Raw genomic sequence first — 21621 nt, 5'->3', positions numbered from 1 at the left:
TGAAATTCAAAAAAATTTTACATTTTGTATTTATTTATTTATTTAATTTTTTTTTTTTTTAAAAGATTTTATTTATTTATTTGACAGACAGAGATCACAAGTAGGCAGAGAGGCAGGCAGAGAGAGAGGAGGAAGCAGGCTCCCTGCTCAGCAGAGTGCCCAATGCGGGGCTTGATCCCAGGACACCGAGATCATGACCTGAGCCGAAGGCAGAGGCTTTAACCCACTGAGCCACCCAGGTGCCCCTACATTTTTAATTTATAAATAGATTTACTTATTTCTTAGAGAACATCATGAGCAGGGGGAGAGGGAGAGGGAGAAGCAGACTTCCCACTGAGTGTAGAACCCAATGGAGGGCTCTATCCCAGGACATTGAGATCATGACCTGAGCCGAAGGCCGATGCTTAACTGATTGAGTCACCCAGGCGCCCCAATAATGAGATTCTTACATTCTCACCCAAAGAGATTACAGGGTGTGGAAGAACAGCAGCTGCACTCCCTCTTCTGTTACACAGACTCCTTGGTCTCCTGTCATCCAGAGGTCCTTCCCCCCACCAGCATGTTACTTGGCTAGCCACACTTTCTGGGCTCTTCTCACCTCAGCCTCCCTGCCCAGGTAGCTGCGCAGGGAACTTCAAGGCGGGAGCAGCCTTAGGGAGGCCCTCCTCCATCTGTAGGTAGCTTCCTGCTCTTCTACTTTTGCTGGTACTCCCTGCTTTTGCTGGCACCCCACCGTCACCAGCATTTTACGGCCAGCGGCCCTGTCCTTCCTTTCCATGCCTGTGACCGGTTAGTGATACTCACATGCGTGTGGGGTCCATGTGTGTGGGGTCCCATAGCATATTTACAGATGGTCTTTTTCGGTCATGTTTTCTTCTCTCCAGGCCTCAATGTCCTTGCTTACTTTATTTATTCCTACTGGCAGGACCAGACTGGTTTTTTTCTGATGTTTTAGTTCTTGAACTTGTTGCTTAGACTCAGAATATCTAAAGAGGGCACCATGCCTTGCTTCATGGCAAGAGAGGGATTCAGGAGGGCAGAGGGAATAATATGACCCCAGACTGCTCTGATGTTGGCCTTTGGACATGTAGGCTTTGTTCTGCTTTCCAAGCCTTTCTTCTTCAGTGATGCATTTCCAAGAACTGCTGGACTGAATAGTTTGGCATATGTATGGTGGTTGTCAGCTGTGACCCTGGGTCATAACTTAAGGCCAGAGTTGTCATTCTGGCCATCTCCTGTCCTATTTCCCCTATGTTAGGCCTCCCGGTTCAGAGATTCCTTTGCTCAGTTGTCAGGGAGGGGCAGGAACACAGACGTCACCTGGGAGTCAGGTCCTTGACTTTTGTCTTCTATTGTGTGTTGTTACATGCTTCTGATGAGACCAGACTCATGGCCCAAGCCAAGGGGACATGTTGCTTTTCATTAATATAGGACAATGCAGTGGGGATCTGATAGTGTGCCTGGTAGTGTGCTCCTGCTCAGGTGGGGAAGCACATTCAAACAGAAATCACTCAGTACATGGCACTGAACTCTAAGTTCTGAGGGACGTTGGCAAGTCATCATGGCACTCTGGAGACTGAGATGTCTTCTGTTTGGGAGCCAGAGAAGGTTTCTTGGAGGTGGTGGCTAGTAGGTGAGTTAGGAGATTAGAGATCCCCTTAACTCCCGCAGCCCCCTGTCTCGCGGGGGCTCCAGGAGGCCTCTGCAGGCTCACAGAGGAGAGTGGCTCTAGTGTGTGCCCTAGGGGAATGGGAGGCATTGAGGGTCGGTTCAGGGGGGCTTGGCCTTTATTTGGTAAGTAGGAGCTCTCAGAGATTTAAAAAAAACATTTATTTATTTATTTATTTATTTGAGAGAGAGAGAAAATGAGAAAGAGAGAGAGCATGAGTGGAAAGAGGTCAGTAGGAGAAGCAGACTCCCTGCCTAGCAGGGTGCCAGATGCGGGATTTGATCCCAGGATTCCGGGATCATGACCTGAACTGAAGGCAGTCACTTAGCCAACTGAGCCACCCAGGTGCCCACTCTCAAAAGATTTTTGACGTGGTCAGTGGAGTGCTTTATTTAGGAAGAGTAACGTGGTGATGGAGTGTGGCCTGCCTTAGAGTAGAGAAAGACCTGTGTACTGAGAATCCATGTGGGAGGCAGAGTAGTCCTGTCCTGGGAGAGTAAGGTGGATGGTGGCTGTGGGAGGGGGTGCAAGGAGGCAGAGGTGGGCTGTCAGGGGCTCCACCTGGCAGCTGAGTGGGTGTGTCTGCTTTGGTAAGGAAGGGATTTGGGGGCAGGGTGGGGGGTATCGGATTGCTATCATGCAGTGACTGGGAACCCTGATTCTTTGCTCTTAATCAGGGTTTGAGGTTTAGTTTTCTCTTGTTATAAAGAAAGTTTGAGATTGGTTTCTAAAACAAATTGAAATAAAACTTGGGTATGGCTTCTGGTTTTATTTGCAGAGTAGCATCTTTAATATATGTTTGTTTCGATGTGCTTGCTTAAGGATTTAGTACAAACTGAAATTGAAGAGTTAGGATTTACACATTTCTGAGACACTGTTATAATTCAGAAGCTCCCAAAGGTGACTCTGCTTTTGGTTTTCAAATTTACTGAATCGGTGGATGAACCCATATGAGTTTTACTACAAGCAGCTCAGGTTGTAGATAGGATATGCTCTCTATCACATGGAACAAGCTTGGTTTGCAGCTCGGTTCTGTCTTTCCTCTCTTCTTGGCAGACAGGCCATCATTGGCAGTACCATTTCAGAGGAGAGAGGGTTCCTGTGGGCGAGACTGGGGGCCAGGAATCTTTCTTCTCCCTTCCTTACATCTTGAGAAACCCTCTTAAACACGGGCTCTGCCACTAGTGGTGGTAGCCCTTGGCCATTCTTGCTGGGTTGAAGTTCGCCTGGTGGCCTTCAGTTTTGGTTGGGCCCAGAGGTGAGCAGGGATGGGGGCACATTCTGAGGAGCACGAGGTTCCTTACTGGTTGCAAGCTCTGAACCACAGGCCTGGGAGCACCCGTGCATCGAGGGAGGACCTTCAGAAAGGATGGTGTCCCTGCCCGCCAGAGCGAGGGGCTCTGGTCTTCCATGTGTGCTCATTGCCCTCCTGGCGCCACAGACTCCAGGCCATTGTTGATGTTGGGTTGTCCAGAAGTGTGCACTTCAGTGAAGAAGGCAAACCTTTCAGATGTTTTCTCCTCTCCTTGAATGTTAAGATTTAATATAAGAGCCTTAGAATGAATTTGGGCCATCTACCGCTGGATTTCAGTATTATGTCGTATTTCATTGTACATCAAGTTAAATTCTTTCCTTTCTGTTTTTTTGTTCAAGTGCGTGACCTGTGTCTGGTTTATTCAGTGGTTGCCTGTATGTATGTGCTTCTTTCTCAACAAGCAGTTTCTTAGCTTAGCTTGCTAAATTTAGTTGCTAAAATTCCACTTTGCCCCCAGGTTGAAATTTTAGTTGCCTTTTCGTTTTCTGCCGGGCTGGCAGAGTGAATCTTCTCAGTCTTGGTGCTCTGTTGCAGGCCCTGATGGACTCCAGTCTGCCGAGGCTGCAGTTAGAGCTGTATAAGGAAATCAAAAAGGTAGGCTTTGATGTTCTCTTACTGAGCCAAAGGTGCTTCTTCCTTGGATTGAGCAGCATGTGTGAAATCTTGTCTTATTTACTAAGTGGGAATGTTAGACGGAAATGCTTCTGGTAAAGTACACTTCACCGCTTTATTTTCCTTCACAAGGTTCCTCTTCACTGTTTATGAGATGGGAGGGGAATTAAGTTTTCCGTCTTTGTAATTGACGCCCCGAGACTGTGACGCTTCTGTAACTGCGGCAGTTACAGTTTACGTGGCTTTGTGTCTAAACATAGAAATAAGCAATCACGTAAATGCTCTTGTTCCTATGAAGTCCTTTCGGAGTAGCGTCCGTGACTCTTAAGCGTGACTCACCACTCTCATCCCTCTCAGAACGGTGCTCCCCGGAGCCTTCGTGCTGCCCTGTGGAGGTTTGCTGAGCTGGCACACCTGGTCCGGCCTCAGAAGTGCAGGTAAGTTGTGCGCTCTGGAATATTCTTACTGTCTGCTGAGGGGGGCGGTCCAACGCCTGTGGCTTCCTTCCCTCTTGGCTTCGGCGTCACTGGCTCAGAGGACTTCCCCAAGTTCTAATATCCTCCGCCTCTGCCCTCCAAGTGGCAACCCATGTTTCTTAGCTTGTCTTCCTTTCGTAGCACTTCTCACTCTCAGAAATACTCAGGGACACTATCAGTGTGCTTGTTTATTTTCTGCCGGCCCCCCTCCCCAAGAGACAGAGGTGTGTGCCCCAGGACAGCAGGGGTCTCCCCTGTCTGTCCTCTGATGTAGCCCAGCCCTGAGAGCCGTTTTGGCACGTGCTGTTTGCTGACAAGATGTTGTCACATGGTCGATGGTTGAGAACCAGTCTCCCCATTGCTTATAGAATGATATGCCTGTGTCTCTCACATGAGTTAAAACTATGACCGTTAAACTGTGAATAAGATCTGACTGGTGGGAACAGTCTGTCCTCAATGGACTAAGAATCAGAAGACCCCAGTTTTCATCTGTGCCTTCCTTCTCCTTAAGTGATAAAACTCACATCCATAAACCCTTGGCTGTGTCACCAAGGAACCGGTGGAGGGGCCGAAACTCTCACTGTTAATAAGGACCAGCGATTTATCCCACCGAGTTTGAGTTTAGTAAGAATCTTAAGTGGCTGCTGTGAGATGCATCACCAGGAAAATTTATTTTTATAGAACTTTTTTATTTTCCTTCTTTTGAAAATTTCATTCTACTTCCGAAGCAGCACATCCCAAGTTCTCCACATAGCAGCCAGAGTAACCTTAAAAAAATGTGATTGGCTCATGTCATTCCCTTACTTAAACTTTTTACTCATTTCCCAGAGGTGTTCAGATAAATTCCAGACTCCTTACCCAGGCAGGTCTTGCCTCCAGTGGCCACCATCATCTCAGACACACTCAGTTGACTCTTTGGCCTGATTTTGCTTCTTCAAAAAGTCAGGCAAGTTTCTCTTGTTCGTCATGCCTGGTTTATTTTTTTTCTGGCAAATGGTCATCTCCTTAAGCCAGCCTACTTTTCCTGCTATAGTCCCAGGTAGAGACCTGCTTGTCTCTGCCACGCAAAGGCTCCTGTCACGTTAGTCCCGTGTTTGTTGAGGGGACTCATGTGGTTTCAGCCTTCTGCCCGGTGACTCATTCTCCCGCATTGTGCACCGTCTGTGCCTCCTCTCTGGAGGGCCAGGTCTTACCTCTAAGACCTTATTTAGTCTGAACACTTAGAAGTATTTCCTTGCTCCCTGTTCAAGAAAACTTTTTCATTTTTTTTTTTTTAAATTGATTTTTTTTTTTTTTAAGATTTTATTTATTTATTTGACAGACAGATCACAAGTAGGCAGAGAGGCAGGCAGAGAGAGAGAGAGGAGGAAGCATGCTCCCTGCTGAGCAGAGAGCCCGATGCGGGGCTCGATCCCAGGACCCTGAGACCATGACCTGAGCCAAAAGCAGAGGCTTTAAAACCACTGAGCCACCCAGGCGCCCCTAAATTGGTATTTTCTTATCTATTATTTTCTAATTTAAAATATGAGTATTTTACTGTTATAATTTACTACAGACAATTTTTAAAACAAGCTTTTGAGAGTCCTCTGTGATCACAGGAGAAGTGAAGGATGAGTGTCTCCCATCAGTTGAACTTAGTCTGCATTTAGCCCTCCTGTTCTTTTTGCCAAGGTTTGTCTACTTTCTGTTAAGGACTGTTTTGCATATAAAAACTGGCTGTTCTCTACAGGTACTAAATAATTGCTTATATTTCTCACCAAAGTAGACCTGGAAGAATAACTCTTGTTCCTTTCACATATGCAGGCCTTACTTGGTAAACCTTTTGCCTTGCCTGACTCGAATAAGCAAGAGACCTGAGGAATCTGTTCAGGAGACCTTGGCTGCAGCTGTACCCAAAATTATGGCTTCTTTTGGCAATTTTGCAAATGACAATGAAATTAAGGTATGATTATTGCCTCAAGTCACAAACATAAATGAGTCTGGTATGCAGTTCGGGCTTTCGGACAGGCAGTCATTTGAGAGTGCTTCTTGAGTTATGCTATGCTTCATGATTTAGATGAAAATCTTTCAATTATTTTGAAGCACACGAAAAGCTCTCTACTTCCGCTTTCTTAACATTTGGTGAGGAGTCGAATAGGGAGAGTGTATACAGATGCAAATTCAAGAGGCAATTTTCCAGAACAGATTGATTTTTGGGTATATTAGACTGACTCTTTAATCTAGTTTGGGAGAGGTGCAGGCAGGAGAAGCCCACTGATGATGGCTTTGTAGCCGGTGGGGACCACTTGCCTTTTTGTTTGTTCTGTGCCTCAACAGGCAGAACAAGCAACCTCCCTACCCACATTTGTATTTTGTTTTTAATGTCCAGAAAATTGTGACCCTGCCACTTAGTTTGGAGATTATAGATTCTTGACTTCCTCCTTTTTTGTGGGTCAGTCCTTTGTTAGTGTTTACCTGCACATTTCTAGATAGCATGTTGTATAGCATGTATATTATAAGTCTGTACTGCTATTTAAAAAAAAATTTTTTTTTATACTATGAAAGATAAATTTAGCCCTAACCTGGTTCTTATCTTCTTAATGTAGTTCTATCCATATTCAGTGTGACATTATCATGCCCAAGTAATAGTCACAACAAGTTATGTTCTGTTCTTGGATTCTATTTCTTGAACTATTTAGTTTTTTGGGAGTAAACAATTGCCTCTTTTTTATTTTGCTTGTTATTCTTTGGTCATTTATGTCTTCTCATACCTTCCAACAGCTTTGTAAAATGTGTCTCAGTGCAGTTCTCCACATGACAGATAATGTATTGGGTCCTTTTTCTCTACTGGAGTCTTCTGTCTTAGAATTCTCCAGCTGTTTGCCTCAGTCTGATTCAGATGCTCTCTAGGTCTGAGGACTTTTCTTTGCTGTCCTCCTAAGAATTGTTTTTGGTGCTCTCCTATTTGATGCCTAATTTCTAGATGCCATGTCTTTACCTTTCTAGGCATACTCCCTTGTTGTGATGGAATTTGTGTTACGTTTTATTTCTATTTTCCTTTTCTTTTTTTCTGTATTTTCTAGATGTCTGTCTTAAACCCTTCTGTTGAGTTTTTGTTCCTGCTGTTATACTTTTAATTTCTAAGAGGTGCTTCTTGTGTTTAGAATGTTTGTTTTCTGGCATCCTCCTCTTGCTTCGTGAATACACTCCTTATTTTCTAAGGATACCGATCACAGTTTTCTTAAGAACTTTCTTTGACTTCTGAATTGTCTGCTTCTTCTGTCTTCCTCTGTTCTCTCTGTTCTGGTCTTTCACTTTTATGTTGGAAGTTGTCCCTTTAGATTTGAGTGAGACTTTAAAAAGCTTATTGGAAGCATGTGTGTGGCAAGGTCTGTCCCATGGTGGGCTTCCTGAGGTAATAGATGGTGAGCCTGCTTTTCCACTGCGTCTCTCTAAGTGTCAGCCTCAGTAAGCCTTTTCCTTTTGAGGTGGTCAGTATCTCTAGAGGAAGGTTGCTCATTCTCCTGCTTGGAGGGGTAAACCTGGCTTTGTTTGTCCTGGAATTCTGGGATAGGCAGGGCCAACGGTCTCCCTGGTCAGAATGCACATTTTTTCTTCATTTCTCTGTTTTCTGTCTGTGTCCCATGTCTGACCTTGGCTATGCTGACATCTCTGGAGATTATCCCCCATTCTTTTTGGGAGGTGGGACATGAAGACCACTTTCTGGGCCACCCTGGGGGAGAGGAGACCCAGGGCTGCGTGGCCGGCAGTGTGCACCAGGGCAGACAGGCTGCTTGCCCATGTCTCTGGGGCCTCCCGAGCTTGAGCGGTTCTTGCAGTTCTGTGGCTTGAGTGAGCTGGCCTTTTGTTAGCGGCCTTCAGACTCCCCGCCCCAGCTCACCGGAAAGTATACTTGTGAACGTCTTCCCCATGGGCCACAAGGTGGGCACTCAGCACTTGCCTCCTTTCCAGCTTGCAGAATTTGTGGATGCCTCCTGTTTGCTCTTGTCCCTGTCCTCTTTTTGTCCTTGTAAGTCGATGTTTCTAAGAGCTGTGCATGATTTTCAGGGAGCGTCTGGGCGGCAGAGTTTCGTTCACATGCCCAGCGCAACCCTTTTGTTCCAAAGTCTCCTCCCCTCTGGTGTGTTTTCATTCTCAGGGGGGCCTGTCAGGGACTGAGATGCCTCCTGAGGCTTGTTTCACTCACGTGTGGCACACACGCAGGCAGCACGGGAATTGCCGCTGTGGCCCTTGGCAAACCATCCCAAAGTGGAGTAGCATGTTTCCAGCCCCAGGAGCCCTTCATGCCGGCCCCCGTTGCTGCACTCCCCTCCTCCCTGGGAGGGGCTGCTGACTGGGCTTCTGAAGCCACGGGGGCTGTTTTTAAATTCAACATATGCAGAGCCTTGCAGTGTGCATTCTTTTTGTCTGGTTTTATTTGTTTGTTGCCACACATTAAGTTGGCGAGTGTCTTCCCTGCCACCAGTGGGTAATTCATGCAGTGTTCATACCTGTGGGGTGCCCTGCTGTGTGAACACGCCACGGTTTACCACGTACTGTAGCTGAGTGACTGGCTGCTGCCGTGCCTGTCCTTGTGCATGTCATCTGGCGCATGTATACAGCCTGCGGTGGCGGATCCTGGAACGGGGTGCTGCTGGGTTGTAGGAACGTGTGTCACCTGCTGTAGACGCTGCCAGAAAGCTGTCATGTGCCTGCCCCCCTTGCGCCAGTGTCCTTGGTGTGTGGAAACCCCGCGGCTCTGCCTCCTCCCGGACCTAGCTGCTGCAGGGCCCTTCACGTAAGCCATTCTGATGGCTGTGCCCTAGTGTTGTGTTTCGATTTTAATTTCCGTTTCCACCCCCTGCAGTACTCTTGACTCTAAAGCTGAGTGATTTTGCATCTTTCCCCTTGGGAAGTACTCTTAGAAATCTGTTCTATGTATTTATTGGAAAGTAGAGCTGTCCGCCCTACAGTCTAGTGTGCTTTCTTCCCATTCCAAGAAGCGCCCATGGGTAGTCCGGGGGCCTGCCAGCTGCCTTCTCCAGGATGTTCTCAGCATGATGGGATTTGGACCTGTGATGCTCCTTCAAACTCTGAGATTCGATTTTATTATTCCAAACTGTTGAACTTTACTGTGGGCTCATTCTTAAGAATAATGCTCAGCTTTCACTGTGCTTGTAAGTGTGGACTGATGTGGAATGATTTATATTAGTTCATTGATGTATGTGTGTATGTTTTCACTCAGATGAGTTACTTGAAGCTACTAGTATCTTTTCTCAGAGTTAAGGGTTTGTCTGAGATAAGTTGACTGGGTTCTCCTGGTGGTATTTGCAGGAGGCACTGGAGGCCACAAAGCACGGGGGCCATCCAGGGGCTGAGGGTCTGGTCCTCTGCCTCTCTGGTTCCAGAGATCTAGTATGTAACTTGACCAGGAATGGACAAGCCTCTGAGAACCAGCTAACGCTAACCCCACCGTTAAGAATGAGCTTCTTTATAAGTCAGGTGCCCATCTGTTAATGTGCTGCTTGTTTGCCTGGGGTCACACCTCATTCGTGGGACCCTAATGGCGTCCCCAGCCCAGATAGCTTTGCTCAATGCTTGCCCATAGTAATGGGGACCAAATCATTGCTCAGAGTGGGGTTGAGAGTGAAGGAAGTGGGTGTTCTTATGGCAGCTAGTTCCCAAACTTAGGAAGCTTAATGGTCACGCCTTTTCTTTTCTTCCTCTTTTATTTTTCTTTAAGATTTATTTATGAGAGAGTGTGCGCACGCACACATGATGCTTAGGGGAGTTGGCCAGAGCAGAAGGAGAGAGAGAAGCAGATTCCCCTCTGAGCAGGGAGCCCAGCGTAGGGGCTCGTTCCTCTGACCAGAAGATCATGACCTGAGTTGAAGCCAGGAGTGGGTGCTCAACCCACTGAACCACCCAGGCGCCCCACACCTTTCCATTCTTTGGAAATTTTTTTTTTTTTTTTAAAGATTTTATTTATTTGACACAGAGAGAGAGAGATCACAAGTAGGCAGAGAGGCAGGCAGAGAGAGAGGGGAGGAAGCAGGCTCCCTGTGGAGCAGAGAGCTCGACGCGGGGCTCGATCCCAGGACCCTGGGATCTGACCTGTGCAGAAGGCAGAGGCTTTAACCCACCGAGCCACCCAGGCTCCCCCCATTCTTTGGAAATTTTTAACACTTAGATGGCCATCGTTGGAATTGTAGCGTGGTCTCCTTTGGATTATCCTGGAGGTTCTGTGACAAGGTCTTTTTCTCTCCTTAGGAACATACTCGTGGGTGCTGTGCTGCTGTGGTTTAGCTCACCCACACGCTTTCCAGACCACAGAACATCTCTTAGTGGCATTAACTGCATGTCCGCAGGCTGTCTCTCAGGCTGGGACGTGGCTGTAGCTGACTATTACACTCTTCTCCTTGACTTCATTATTTGGGTGGTTTTGTTTTTTTTTTTGTTTTTACTGTCTTGCGTGGTGTCGTTGACTGACCCTGTACCCAAATGCCTTTCCACCCTTTTCTAGAACCTTAGGCTTTCACTCTTGGGTAGAGGACATAGATACTGAGCAAGTTTGTACTTAAAGTAAGGAAGTAAATAGACCACTTCTGCAAACTGCTCTGGTATATCCCGAATTTGGGTTGCTTTTATTTAGCTGTAGCAAAGTCCATTGGTTCATAACCTTCACTCTGTAAGAATTTGGACTAATTTTGTGAAATAACGTGATAACCTTCATAGGAGTTTTGTCTTTTTTATCTACTTGGGTTTTTGCTGCCCTAGGTTCTACTAAAGGCTTTCATAGCGAATCTGAAGTCAAGCTCCCCGACCATTCGGCGAACGGCGGCTGGCTCAGCAGTGAGCATCTGCCAGCACTCGAGGAGGACCCAGTACTTTTACAGCTGGCTATTGAATGTGCTCTTGGGTAAGAGCTAGTTGTAGGAGTGATTTTCCCCATGGTGTGCTGGAGTTGCTAGCATATACCTGAGACACATTTTTTAAATTCTTTAAAATCGGGCAATCCCTTAGCTACCAGCCCGGGCCCTTTGGCTCTGGCCAACTAGTGAGTGGGAATGATGTTGAGGCAGCCACGTTCCCATGGTGGGTGTTGTGACGACGAGGACAAGGAGCCTTCTCTCTGCAGAAGCGCAGGCAGCCCCATGCCCAAGGACAGCTGGCAGGGCAGTGGGTGTGAGGCCGTGGGCACCCCACCCGCCTTCCTCAGTGGCACACTCCGTGGCTGTTTTTGTGGGCTCTGAGTGTGAGTCCTTGTGGCTAGACACGGAGCCTGGGGTCCTGGCAGATTCTGTGCTGACGGCTTCTCCCATATTTGGAGTCATTCATGGTGATCAGCACTAGCAAGGGTGGGGTGGGTATTTGATAGGAAAGAACTGTCTGACTTACAAATGCAGCCAAACTCATGCTGACAGGCCTTGCTCAGCTCAGGTTATCATGGTTACCCTTTATAGCCTTTCCTGGATTTTGGCCCAAGGATGAGGTTCCTGTTCCCTTTCCCACAGCAGTGTCTGTGCTGTCTTTATCCCTCACTACCAACATCGTAACACGGTTCTGCTGTGGGTCTCTTGTTTTAAACAGATTAAGCCCTGAACCCCCAGCAGATGGTGATGTTGAGAGATCTCATTGGTCCCTTACAGGCTTGCTGGTCCCCGTTGAGAGTGAACACTCCACCCTCCTGATTCTTGGGGTGCTGCTCACACTCAGGTACCTGGTGCCCTTGCTGCAGCCTCAGGTCAAAGACACGAGCCTGAAAGGCAGCTTTGGGGTGACGCGGAAGGAACTGGAAGTCTCACCCTCAACAGAGCAGCTCATCCAGGTAGGAGCCGTGTGTTTACTCTGGTGCCTGTATGTAAATGAGGGATACTGGAAGAATTGAAACATTTGGAAGAGAAATGGCAGCACTGAGGGTTAAGAGCTTGGTCTTTGCAGCTGGGCCACCTGGTTCAGATCCTGGGTCACGACCCCTAGCTGTGTGACCTCTGGATGGCAGTGACTTCAGAGTACAGTGAGGGTAATCTCTTGTGAGGTTACAGAGAATATTACATGCGCCCCTTAGGCTCCTGCCTGCCACAGAGAATGCTCTTACCCTGTTTGCAAAGCCAGGACTCATGAGATCAGTTCTGGGTATTTATTGAGCACCTGCTGTGTGCTGGGCACACATTGGTGAGCATTTTGGCTGTGGTCTCTGGCCCTGGAACCTGTGATCTGCTGTGCTAGTGTATACACCAGGGAGTTAGGGAAGCGGTCCGTTGGAGTGTAGGGTCAGTATGTTAAAGTTTCTCTTCCCAATACAGAGAAACCCCGTGTGCATTCTCATCCAAGGGGGTCTGCATCTGACTGCAGCGATGGACTTCATTTCTTTGCAGCTTGCTCATCCAGGTTATTTTCTTAACCTTGAAATAAGACAGCTACATTTTAAGCCTTTGGATTTTGTGAACTTGGCTTTAGATGTTAGGATTTTTAGCATATTTAAAGTACTGGGTGCTACTGAAGGCCTTACTTTTTCTATGCATTCATGGTCTCATGGCATATACAGGAAGGAGTTGAGACCCACAATTGGGTCCTGAGTGGGATGCCTTGGCTTTGTTTTCCATATTGACGACATTGTAGTTCATAGGTATTTTGGTCAAGTAGACTTAGGAGTTGTATCCTTTGCCTAAATTTTGTAGGGTATAAGATTATAAGTGGCTTAAAATAATTCTTTCCTAGAAATCATGAATTGAAGATGATTCAGTAATTTAAACATTCAGTCAGGCAGTATTTACAAAGTGCTTAGACTCCTTCCTGGTGCATGGTGAGGCCCTGGAAGTGCAGGTGGATGAGGGGTAACCGAGCGGGCGTGGGCTCTAAGAATCTGTGGGGTTGACCGACCTGCTCCAGCAGCTGCCCTTCAGCTGTCCCACAGAATACAAGCAATGACATTCTCTTGAGATATGGTACTTAGTGATACTGTCCTCACAACAAACATTACTGGTTGTTTTAGTGAGTAAAACAGGTATTCGAGTGGTAATAATGCATTTAAAAAAGAGATTATTTTATCCTCATCTTGTTTGTTTTACTTTTTATTATGGAGATTTCCAGACACAACAGTAGACAGAAAAGCATTGTAAACAGCCTTCAGTAATTATCACCTGTGTTAATAATTGTCAACTCAGGGCCAGTTATGATTCACTTATAATCCCACATCCTTCTCTGTTTTTATATTTTTTTGAAGTAAATCCCAGTCGTCATATTAATTCATCTCTAAGTATTCTGGTATGTATCCCTATAGGTGAGAACTCATCTTTGTTTTTAAAACTTTTTTTAAAAATTTTTTATTTATTTATTTGACAGAGAGAAAGATCACAAGTAGGCAGAGAGGCAGCAGAGAGAGAGGAGGAAGCAGGCTCCCTGCTGAGCAGAGAGCACGATGGCGATGTCGGGGCTTGATCCCAGGACCCTGAGATCATGACCTGACCCAAAGGCGGAGGTTTTAACCCACTGAACCACCGAGGCGCCCCCCTCCTCCTTTTTCTAAAAAAAAATTTTATTTATTTATTCATAAGAGACAAAGGGGCAGAGGCAGATAGAGAAGCAGGCCAGGACCCTAGGGATCATGACCTGAGCCAAAGGTAGATGCTTTACCAACTGAGCCACTCAGGTGTCCCCCATTGTCACATCTAAAAAAAAAAAGGAACATTTTCCTGAACATCAAATACCCACTTACCTTCTGTCAGGTGTTTATGCTCCTCTTTTGGAATCAGTATGCAAATAAGATGAGAGTTCATTTGTTGGAGAAGCAGGTTATCCTGTGGAATTCCTGGCAGTTGGATGTATTGCTTGCCACCCCATTTTGTAAGCTAATTTTTTTTTTAAGATTTTATTTATTTGACAGAGAGAGATAGCAAGAGAGGGAACACAAGCAGGGTAAGCGGGAAAGGGAAAAGCAGGCTTCCCACAGAGGAAGGAGCCCGATGCTGGGCTTGATCCCAGGACCCTGGGATCATGACCTGAGCAGAAGGCAGACGCCTAATGACTGAGCCACTCAGGCACTCCAATTAACATGTTTCTTTGTCTGTATTTCCTATAAATTGGTAACACGCTAGAGTCTTGTTGGAGTTAGTGTACATTTTATTATATATTTTTTTATTTTTATTTATTTTTATTTTATTTTTTTTTTTTTTATAAAGATTTTATTTATTTATTTGACAGAGAGAGAGATCACAAGTCGGCGGAGAGTCAGGCAGAGAGAGAGAGAGAGAGAAGCAGGCTCCCGCTGAGCAAAGAGCCCAATGCGGGGCTCGATCCCAGGACACTGAGATCATGACCTGAGCCGAAGGCAGCGGCTTAATCCACTGAGCCACCCAGGCGCCCCTATTTTTTTATTTTTAAAGATTTATTTATTTATTTGGCAGAGAGAGAGACAGCAAGAGAGGGAACACAAGCAGGGGGAGTGAGAGAGGGAAAAGCAGGCTTTTCGCCGAGTAGAGAGCCCAACGCAGGGCTCGATTCCAGGACCCTGGGATCATGACCTGAGCCGAAGGGAGAAGCTTAATGACTGAGCCACCCAGGCGCACCTAGTTTACATTTTATAATGTACATGATATCTGAGTTCTGAAGTAGTTATGTAATATTTTTAAAAAAGATTTTATTTCAGCTAGAGAGCAAGTGATAGAGCATGGGGGTTGTGAGGGGCAGAGAGAGAGGGAGAAACAGACTTCCTGCTGAGCAGGGAGCCTGACGAGGGGTTTGATCCCAGGACCCCAGGATCGTGACCCTAGCTGAAGGCACGTGCCTAACCGAGGCACCCAGGAGCCGCATAATATTTTAAAATAAATACATGAGTATTGGGATTACATACTCAGAATTTTCTTGTGATGTTTTTTAAAAAAGCCTGAGAAGCAAGCAAACAATCACTAAGTGGTGTGGTAAGGTGGTGGGTTGGTGGGCTGTAGGGGCCCAGAGTGGGGAGTCCCTGTCTGGCCAAGGTCAGGGAGGCATACGGAAGAAGCATGGTGATGAGCCAGTGCTAATGGGTGAGCGGGATCGGACCAGATACAGGGAGTTGGAAGAGGTTTTGTAGACAGACTACAGCCTTTTCGCAGTCTGAGGAGTGAGCACGCATGCGCAGATGGGCACTGGTGCGGGTCCTGGGAAGGGCCCAGGGCTTCTCATGGATGAGCAGGGGTGCTGGTGAACGTCAGAGTAGGATGCAGCAGCCCTTTCTGCCGTGGGCCAACTAATGAGCTGCAGCAGTAGAGGCGGAAGACAACACGCGGAGGTGGTGGTGCTCCCAGAGAGCTTGGCACACATGGGGGTTAGGACAGGTTTGGCTCGGGGACGGTGACTGTGGACCTGAGGCTTTTGTGATAGCGGCTCTCCTTGGAAGGACATGGCAGCGACGATGAAAAGGCGCTGCCTCCGAGACTTTGACTTCTTTTTTTATACCCTTCTAGACTGTTTTTTTTTAAACATGTGTGTTACTTTTATAATAGTAAAGGTAGGGCTGCCCAACTTACCAAATAAACCTACAGAGTACCAGTTCAGTTTGAGTTGCAGAGAAATCAGGAATAATTTGGTGGTGCAGGTATCCCTGAAATGGCACAGGACATAGTTAGGATGCAAAATTATTTATCTGAAATTCATATCTAACTGGGTGTTAGTATTTTTTTTTTTTTTAAAGATTTTATTTATTTATTTGACAGAGAGAAATTACAAGTAAGCAGAGAGGCAGGCAGAGAGAGGAGGAAGCAGGCTCCCCGCTGAGCAGAGAGCCCGATGCGGGACTCGATCCCAGGACCCTGAGATCATGACCTGAGCTGAAGGCAGCGGCTTAACCCACTGAGCCACCCAGGCGCCCTGGGTGTTAGTATTTTATTGGACAATGCTAATGAAATGGAAAAAGAGGGGCACCTGGGTGGCTCAGTCTCATTCTGAAGAGTGTGATCTCAGAGTCATAAGTTCAAGCCCCACACTGGGAGTAGAGATTACTAAAAAAAAAACTAAGATAAGTGGCGCCTCAGTGGCTCAGTCAGTTAAGCATCTGCCTTCAGCTCAGGTTATGAACCTGGAGTCCTGGGATCAAGCGTTGTGTCAGGCTTCCTGCTCAGTGGGGAGTCTGCTTCTCTCTCTCCCTCTGTCCCTCCTGCCCATGCTCTCTTTCTCAAATAAGTAAATAAAATCTTAAAATAAAATAAAAATTAAAAATATACAAAGAAAAAGTACATTCAGCGTGTTCTCACATAAGGTAAGACGATATTAAAAAGCACTGGTAAACTTTGACGTGATGCCTCGAATACATTGGGAAACGTTTGCCGTGGTCCTCAGCACAGGATTCCCTGCAGGCTGTGTAGACCAGCTGTCCTTGCCTTGGACGTGAGCTCTGCTCCATTTCTGCGTCGGCAGTTAGGCAGACAGTCTCGCTAGCATGCCACTGCCCTCATGGGCTGCTCTCCTGATTTGTAAGGGCTTTCTCTTACAGTGGTTGTCATAGGACTTAGAAACCGTCACGGAAGCCGTGATCATAGCGGTAGAACATGAAGACATTTCTAGGGGCAGAAACGGAGGCACACATTTTGCCAACATCAGACTCAAAACACAAAGCTGTGAACCCTCGGACACATTTTAAAAACCACGATGATCCCTCTTGTACCTCTGTTTCCAGGTCTATGAACTGACCTTGCACTACACTCAGCACCAAGACCACAACGCAGTGACAGGCGCGCTGGAGCTCCTGCAGCAGCTGTTGCGGACGCCCCCGCCTGAGCTCCTGCGGGCCCTGAGCGCTCCAGGCGGTGGGCCACTCTCCACTGTGCGCCACCAGCCTGGCTGCCGGAGCCGCAGCGGCAGCATAGTGGAGATCCTGGGTATGTTCAGCCCTGAGGCCCTGTGCGGGCTGCTTCCTTGGGGAGTTTGGGGCTGGCGCTGTGCCGGGTGGGGCCAGCCCTGCTCCTTGGAAACCCGGTCTGGAAACTGGAGGATGACAGCGTGGCCAGGTCAGAAGACAGCGCGAGGCCTGCCTCTGAAGCTGGCTTCTCCGCCCTGGCCTGGCTGCCTCTCCATGGCACCTCGGCCATCGTGGAACTGAAGCTTCAGGGAAAGTATTTATAGGACTCTTGTGCCGCTGGGCCAGAGGTGGGGACCTTCATGTCCCTGTGGGGATTTTCAAGTTCCCTTCTGCCCTCAAGGCCCATTTTTTGCTGTCCTCACTGACTCTAGGGCACTCCCTCCTGTACACCGCCACTGCTCGTCTTTATGCTTTTGGGGGTCGGGCCCTCATCCCTCCATGGGTGCTGCGCTTTGGCCTGACCACTTGTTTTCCTCCTGCCCCTTGAGAGCTGGAGGAGTTGGGATCCCAGAAGCAGGGCCTTGAGAACTAGCTTTGGCACAGAGGAGGCTTCTGGGGCCTCAGTGGACTCCGGGCCTCCCCCAGGCTGGTTGAGCACTGCACACATGCCATGTGGTCTTTCCTCAGCGGCACCGACAACCTGGAGTGTTTGACTGGAGGCCTCGTTGCCATCTCCTCTGAATGTAAATGTTTGCCTGAGCCAGGAGCACACAGTGAGGGTGTGCCTGTCCATGTCCTGGGATCTCCAGAGGCCTCTGCTCTGTGGAATGCGTGCCCTACAAATGCGAATGACTAATGATCGTTGCTAATGAAAATTTATATCTGATTGATAGTTGACCAAGCAATCTGAGAGTTCTGATGTTTTTAATTTGACTTATTAAATGCACGTTCTTTGCGCTGCTTTGACATTTTAGGTCGCATTTTTGGAATTGTGTATTGGGGTGCTGGTGGGATTTTCATGTGTCAGGATTCATGTGTTGAGGTTTTGCCGGTGGATATACGTTCACACACCAGTTTTAAAGCTGAATCACGGTTTTTGAAGATTTTCAAATGCCATCTGTATTTTAGCAGCTTGTTATCTTTCATCTGTCATTTTCTGTGATTTACAGCTGGAGGGGGTTCTTCATGCAGCCCTGTCCTTTCAAGGAAACAAAAAGGTGATTATTTCAGAAATCAGAGTCTTGTGTTGAGTCCCGTTGCTTTTTCTGTATTTCTGTAACGCCGTCGACTGTGTCCGTACCTCTTCTCCATGGAGTGATGTATGTATAAATGTAACTGGGCCGGAATAGTTCTGTAAGGTGGCTTTTGAAAATTGCTTGTGTATCAAAATGGCTTTGTCATAAATTTCTAATGCTTTTGGTCAGGGGTCAGCAAACTTTTTGTGTAAAGGGCCTGTTTTAGCCTTGTGGGCCTTCCTGCCTTCTGCTGTTTGGCTCTGTCTTGTGGCAGAAGGCAGCCATGGGCGATACTTAGCTCATGGCTGTGGCTTCCGTGCTGTGAAACTGGAGTTACAGAAATAGGCCTGCTCTAGTTCTCCTGCTTCTGTCTTAGAGACTGTGTTATGTTTTATAAAGGTAACTTGCCTTTCCTGTGAATTCTGTGTAGCATTAGTCAGGAATGATGTTTGGTTAATTATTTGGGTAATTTGGGCTGATGGCAGTTTTTCAGCTGTATTTAACTTTGTACATCCCAGAACATTCTGATAACAGGTTTTTTTTTTTTTTTTTTAAGTGTTTCTGATCTCTAATCGGAGAGATTTGGTACACATGAACACTTGACCCCACCAGTTATTTTCTTTTCCAGTCTGGATATCCAGAGGAAGGAATTGCTGCCATTTTCTCTTTTGAAATCTTAAAAGATGAATCTTTTAAAGATTTTATTGAGGTATAATCGATACAAACGTATGAATATTTCTTTGTGTCACGAGTTGAGAGTTTGTGAGCCTAATGCCTAGTGTTACTTGCAGTATTGAACGGGACTTTAACAGGACTAATATTCTAGCCCTGACTGGGTTAAGTAAACATTTCCTAGAACTAGAATCCATCGTGTTTGGGCCGTCATAGTGCAGTATACTTAATCAAATGTGAGAAATTGGTGAAACACTAAGGTTGTTTGAAGCCAATGGCTTCTAGGCAAAGTCAGTCTCTCTGTTCCAGAAGCAGGAGGGGACCATGGCAGGCAGGTGACGAGGTGCCTTATTGCTTAGCCACCTTCCTGGGTGGTCCACCGTTAAGATGAGCTTTTCCTTCTGGGTAGGAAGGTGGTATGTCCCCACTATCTTTTTTGTGTTTTTAAGTGTTTTTGTTTTGTTTTCCTTTCTCATTGCGAGCTACAGTTTTTAAGCCTTCTTTGTTACAGTTGCAAAAATCCTTTTTCTTCCCCAGGTGAGATCTGCAAATCTGTGAGAGAGAACAGGAGAATTGACATTGGATGTGGGATGAGGGCAGGGGCTCTGTGGCAGCCTGGTGGGGCACTTCTGGCAGCAGCCAGGACCTTGTACCCCTTGAGGAGGGCTCCTTGGAACAGGGGGGCAAACCCTGATTCTCAGGATAGAGACTGTTCTCATTAACCCCCACACGCAGGGTGGATTTTTTTTGCTTTCTCAGGGTCAGTCACTTGTTCTGTAAAGAACAACCCTGTTACTTAGATAAGCCAAATTGCTGTTCATTTTATATAGATTTTGGGTTTCCTCTGCTTTTTCTTTGCCTTTTTTCCCCCTTTAATGTCACACCAGTATAGATTTCTGGAAATTGTCACATCTATGACCTAATCCTCGGAAACTAGTGAAGTGTTAGGCATTGGAAATTGCCGATAATTATTTCTAGAGGGTCATTTAGTGACCTTTATGTGTAGTGTAACCATGGTGATTTAACTAGTCCAATTAAATCATGTTAAGACTTTTCTTTTCCTTTTTTCTTATCAGTAGAAGACAAATTGATATAATTTGGAAACCAAGAACTGTAAAATATGTTTTTACAGCTTTGCAAAAGATGAACTATTATTCTGTCCTCCTAGATCATATGGCCTCAGGTTCTGATTACACCATAAAGTCTGGCAGCTTAAAGGAGAAGAGAGTAGAAGTGATTTTTGGGGTGACATTCTGTGTATGAATGCTTTCTGTTTTTAAGTGTTTATTTTGACTCCTCTTGGCTGCTGGCACACAGTGTGCTATTTGTTTCAGGAGCTCAGTGGTTATGTGTACGCTCTGATTGCCAGTGGAGATACGACGTGAGTGTCCTAAGGGCTAACAGAATTGGTTCTAGCCATAGCTTACGGTCTTTGAGATCAAATAGTAATATAAATTACCCAACAGTAATACAGATCTAAGTCAGTAAATTCTTATTAATTATTAAAATACTTGGTGTTACAGTTCGAGAGTCATTGCTTTTAACTTTGTGCTGTATAGGTTTATTGATTTTAGTAATATCTAAATATAATATCTTGGCATTCTCTGTGTTTAGCACATTAGAGGTACAAAAGTACATTATACCATATGAGAGAACGAATTAAATATGTTTATGATTTTCCGCTTAGAGTGTGCATCTATTTGATTTTTGAAGTCTTTCCCGTAGCAAGGTTAAGGACTCCTGCTACATCATTTCCTAGGGAAAGTGCTCTTTGGAGAAGCAGCAGCCTTGGAGGATGACTCTGAGTCCAGATCGGAGGGCAGCAGCCCCGCCTTCACAGGTAGGTCTCAAGGAGGGACAGTGGTACCACCCCTCCTGTCTTTCTCTTGGCCCCTTCCCTGCCCCTTCCCTGCCCCTCCCCTGCCCCTCTCCTGCCCCTCTGAAGGGCTGTGCTCCTGGGAATAGTGGTAAAGCCAGCTTGCTCAAATGGTGGCTAGTTCATACTATTTTTAGGACATTTACTTTGAAATGTATGTGTGTGTGTTTTCTTGGATCAAATGTTTGCTGTTTTCCTTAGGTTCTTTGAAAATTAGGTTTACTCCCTGAGCATAACTCTTATGTAGTAGGGGATGGTAGGTAAGTGTCTCGTGAATTATATGGGTTGTAAGAGGAAAATGGGATTAAAATTTGTCTGTGGACCTCTTAACTTGAGAGAAATTTACATTTGTTTACAGATTCTTTATTCACATTATGAGAGAAGTATTGATTAATATGCTAATAATTGGATTAAATGAGTGGTATAATCCTATCCAAAAGAATACTTTTAGACAACCGAAAATAGGACGAAAGTATTTGGGAAAGAAAATCTGAATAATTCCAGTGGTGATTATTTATTTACTCATTTTTTATAAAACAGAAATCTTTTTTTTTTTTTTTTTTAATTACAAAAGTAAAAGAAAATCCAAATTCTAGCTCTCTGCCACATTATATAGCTTGAGGGCTCACTGACCCAGTGGTCTTTAGGGAGCACTGCTAACACCTAGGTGTAGATCTTTCTTTATCGATTTTTACATAGTGTGTGACTTTTTTAATGAGAATTTAAAAACAGAGCTAGGAAAACATGCTGCACATTTGCGCTCCAGGAGGGGAGGACTGGCTGCTTCTAAGACAGCTTCAAGCAGTCTTGAACAGGGTCTGGGAAGAAGGCAAACCCATGTCAAAGAGATGGTGACTTCCCACTGTTTCTGAGTGCTACCTGCTGAGCGAGAGCACCCACATGCTTATTTATGCCCAACCAGCCTGCCTGTGGGGCGCGGTCTGGCTGCACTGCTCCAAGCTGAGGCTGAGCAGTTGCTCAGACACTTGAAGTGGTATTGTTCCTAAGC

The 21621-nt window shown here is 46.1% G+C and overlaps 1 protein-coding gene across 2 annotated transcripts in view; it reads left to right on the top strand.

The window, feature by feature from the left end:
* Positions 1-21621, top strand: part of HTT (huntingtin) — a 138107-nt gene that overhangs the window by 25626 nt on the left and 90860 nt on the right. The window contains exons 4-11 of one of the 2 annotated variants that reach the window (XM_059166391.1): positions 3519-3578; positions 3954-4033; positions 5876-6014; positions 10829-10970; positions 11701-11879; positions 16707-16908; positions 17999-18046; positions 20496-20576. In XM_059166391.1, the coding sequence (XP_059022374.1) occupies positions 3519-3578; positions 3954-4033; positions 5876-6014; positions 10829-10970; positions 11701-11879; positions 16707-16908; positions 17999-18046; positions 20496-20576 (931 nt within the window). The remainder of the gene's footprint in view (positions 1-3518; positions 3579-3953; positions 4034-5875; positions 6015-10828; positions 10971-11700; positions 11880-16706; positions 16909-17998; positions 18047-20495; positions 20577-21621) is intronic. The other variant, XM_059166400.1, reaches the window with a different exon arrangement.

The sequence above is a fragment of the Mustela lutreola genome, chromosome 1 (genome assembly GCF_030435805.1).
Source record: "Mustela lutreola isolate mMusLut2 chromosome 1, mMusLut2.pri, whole genome shotgun sequence".
NCBI classification, from domain to species: Eukaryota; Metazoa; Chordata; class Mammalia; order Carnivora; family Mustelidae; genus Mustela; species Mustela lutreola.
The sequence above is the reverse complement of the archived record's forward strand: the minus strand, read 5'-3'. Positions and strand labels throughout refer to the sequence as shown.